Source organism: Trichinella spiralis (assembly GCF_000181795.1).
Source record: "Trichinella spiralis strain ISS 195 chromosome Unknown Scfld1, whole genome shotgun sequence".
In the NCBI taxonomy this organism is placed as follows: domain Eukaryota; kingdom Metazoa; phylum Nematoda; class Enoplea; order Trichinellida; family Trichinellidae; genus Trichinella; species Trichinella spiralis.
Genome location: NW_003526940.1, coordinates 2,393,346 through 2,395,503, shown reverse-complemented (window position 1 = coordinate 2,395,503; position 2,158 = coordinate 2,393,346). Strand labels below are relative to the sequence as shown.

Sequence of the window (2,158 nt, the reverse complement as noted above, 5' to 3'; positions counted from 1 at the left end):
CAATGAAATGAAAAAGCGAATATAAATTAGGCGGTGTCCAGGGAGCATTTGCATCTTCTTCCTTTGTTTTCTTTCTTGGTCTATGACCAATATTCCCTCCGTGATATATAAATCTGCTATAAACAGTTGGAAAATAAATTTATTTCCTGCGGAAATTTATTTAGATTGGATGTTAACTTCCGGGTGTAATATAAGAAATACTGAATCATTTGTTGAAAAATTTGGAAAGCGTTGTAGCAACGCTTTTAATTTCCGGGTTACAAATGGCACTAATGCTAATGTTGCGCGTTAGCTCGCAATTTCACTTAATTTTACGCATGATTTCACACATATACCTATGTCAAACATCGTTCGCGTTTCTCTTCACATCACATAACAACAATTTATTCAAAAATGCATCGCTTAGTTATTTTTCACAAAGCTTATCAAAATGTTGATAAACATAACTTCAATAACATTTTTCACTACTAATGATACGTTACAACTATTTAAGTTACGTAATCGTAAATGGAAATAATGAAATATAAAAACAGTGCAGCTAATAACTACTGAAAAGTTTGAACCAATCAACAATTGGATAAGAAAAACGAATAACACAACGGTACGAATGTTCAATAGAATAACGACCAGTAAGAAAACACGATAAAAATTAGGCCCATAAACAATATTCCTGTTACTGACATATTTGAGTAGATATATTCAATGCTCAAGTCAGTAGTAGACTGTATTTTATTTTTCACCGAATCAGTTCCGCCTTCCATTTCTTCCATTGCGACAAATTCACGCCATACACATTTTACCAACGCTTCCATATGTCAGTATTGTTTGTTTGCTTTTTTTCAAATTCTTTTCAGTTCTTCGGCAGCTCGGTTTCCGTATGAGGAATTCTCATCATCATCATCATGGATTTCATGAATGTTCCGGTATTATCAACAGATCAGGTGGATCTATGAACTTCAAATTAGTGAATTTTCACTTTATCTCTGATTTTCAATGCAATGCCTTCTCATTGCACAACTTGTCCATTGCATTATGCAGTTTGTACCTCTATTTGCGTGACGTATCTCTGATCTGCTATGAGCCCTATGCAATCTTGCAGCCTGTCTAGAAATGACATCCATATGTCATATGCTGGGAATAAACAAACTGCATCAGTTTGCAGATATGCATCCTTCATAATGCAATGGACTAAGTCACATATTACATATGCGTAGCTCGAATAGAATGCCGCGAGCCGTCCTGGAACAGTTGGAGCAAATAAGCATAGATATGCTTACTAGCGAGGTGCTTCTCAGCTTCATTCATCGTAGATAAGACTATGCTGCCTCTAGCCCACTGGGATATTTCCATACAGCTGAACAATTCATGCGTAACAGCAATTACTAGAACTAGAAATTCTTTAGCATCCTCGCTCCGTTGCTCTTTCATCATGTTGTAAATTGCCTTACATCTTGATGCCATTCATTCTTTGTAAAAGTCCAGCTCGATTTTTTGCTAATGGTTAATGTTAGCTGAGCCACATTGGCCTGTAATAATCCATCGGTGGCAGATCCAACCATTCAATATGACCGTGGTTTTGAGAGATCAACAAATCGAAAAATCAAAATGTTTTTTCTTCCAATGTCTTCAACTAGCATCCACTACTCAACATATCCGCGGGGCTGTCTTCGATTGGACAGTGACTCCACATGCTGGCTTGATTGTTGTCCACACTCGTTGTACCAAGATCTTCACTCACGTTATGTATGGTGATGACCATCTCAATGGATCAAATATTTTAAGAACTGCGCTCAACAGCAATTGCTTCGTATTGCATGAAGCACCCGATCGACACAACGTTCCTTTTCCAGCAACTTACTACGTCACACCTTTATGTGATGATCAAGTTTCAAATTAGTTCTTACTGTCTGAAACAATTCGTTTTAAAAATATTTTCCCCTTAACATCTTTTATAAATGTTATCCTAAATTCTAAAAACATAAAACTGCAATTTGTTTTGAAAATGTCATATAATACCATACAAAAAACATTTGATAAAAATGAGTCAAACAGCGTTGGGATGGTCCAATTCGGTCTCACTTTTCACCGCGTTTTATTATTGGTTGTTGACCGCGTTATATTTTTTTGGGCCGTCAAGTCGTTGTTCCTAATTGCCCTG

At 36.5% G+C, this 2,158-nt stretch overlaps 2 protein-coding genes across 2 annotated transcripts; one reads left to right on the top strand and one right to left on the bottom strand.

The window, feature by feature from the left end:
- Window positions 1-909: 909 nt before the first annotated feature.
- On the bottom strand, window positions 910-1,461 carry Tsp_08915 (hypothetical protein). The gene is made up of 3 exons (XM_003382010.1): window positions 1,278-1,461; window positions 1,046-1,239; window positions 910-954 (listed from the first exon to the last, which is right to left on the bottom strand). The coding sequence occupies exons 1-3, from the start codon at window positions 1,459-1,461 to the stop codon at window positions 910-912; spliced, it is 423 nt and encodes a 140-aa protein (XP_003382058.1).
- Window positions 1,462-1,564: 103 nt separating this feature from the next.
- Tsp_08914 (conserved hypothetical protein) lies at window positions 1,565-1,897 on the top strand. The gene has a single exon (XM_003382009.1). The coding sequence runs from the start codon at window positions 1,565-1,567 to the stop codon at window positions 1,895-1,897; it is 333 nt and encodes a 110-aa protein (XP_003382057.1).
- Window positions 1,898-2,158: the final 261 nt, after the last annotated feature.

Excerpts from the sequence above, each read along its gene's own strand:
- Tsp_08915 (XM_003382010.1), bottom strand. The coding sequence starts at position 1,461 with ATGGCATCAAGATGTAAGGCAATTTACAACATGATGAAAGAGCAACGG. Across the intron at positions 1,240-1,277 it reads AGCTGAGAAGCACCTCGCTA|GACGGCTCGCGGCATTCTAT; the intron begins GTAAGCATATCT and ends CAACTGTTCCAG. Across the intron at positions 955-1,045 it reads GATACGTCACGCAAATAGAG|TTCATAGATCCACCTGATCT; the intron begins GTACAAACTGCA and ends ACTAATTTGAAG.
- Tsp_08914 (XM_003382009.1), top strand. The coding sequence starts at position 1,565 with ATGACCGTGGTTTTGAGAGATCAACAAATCGAAAAATCAAAATGTTTT.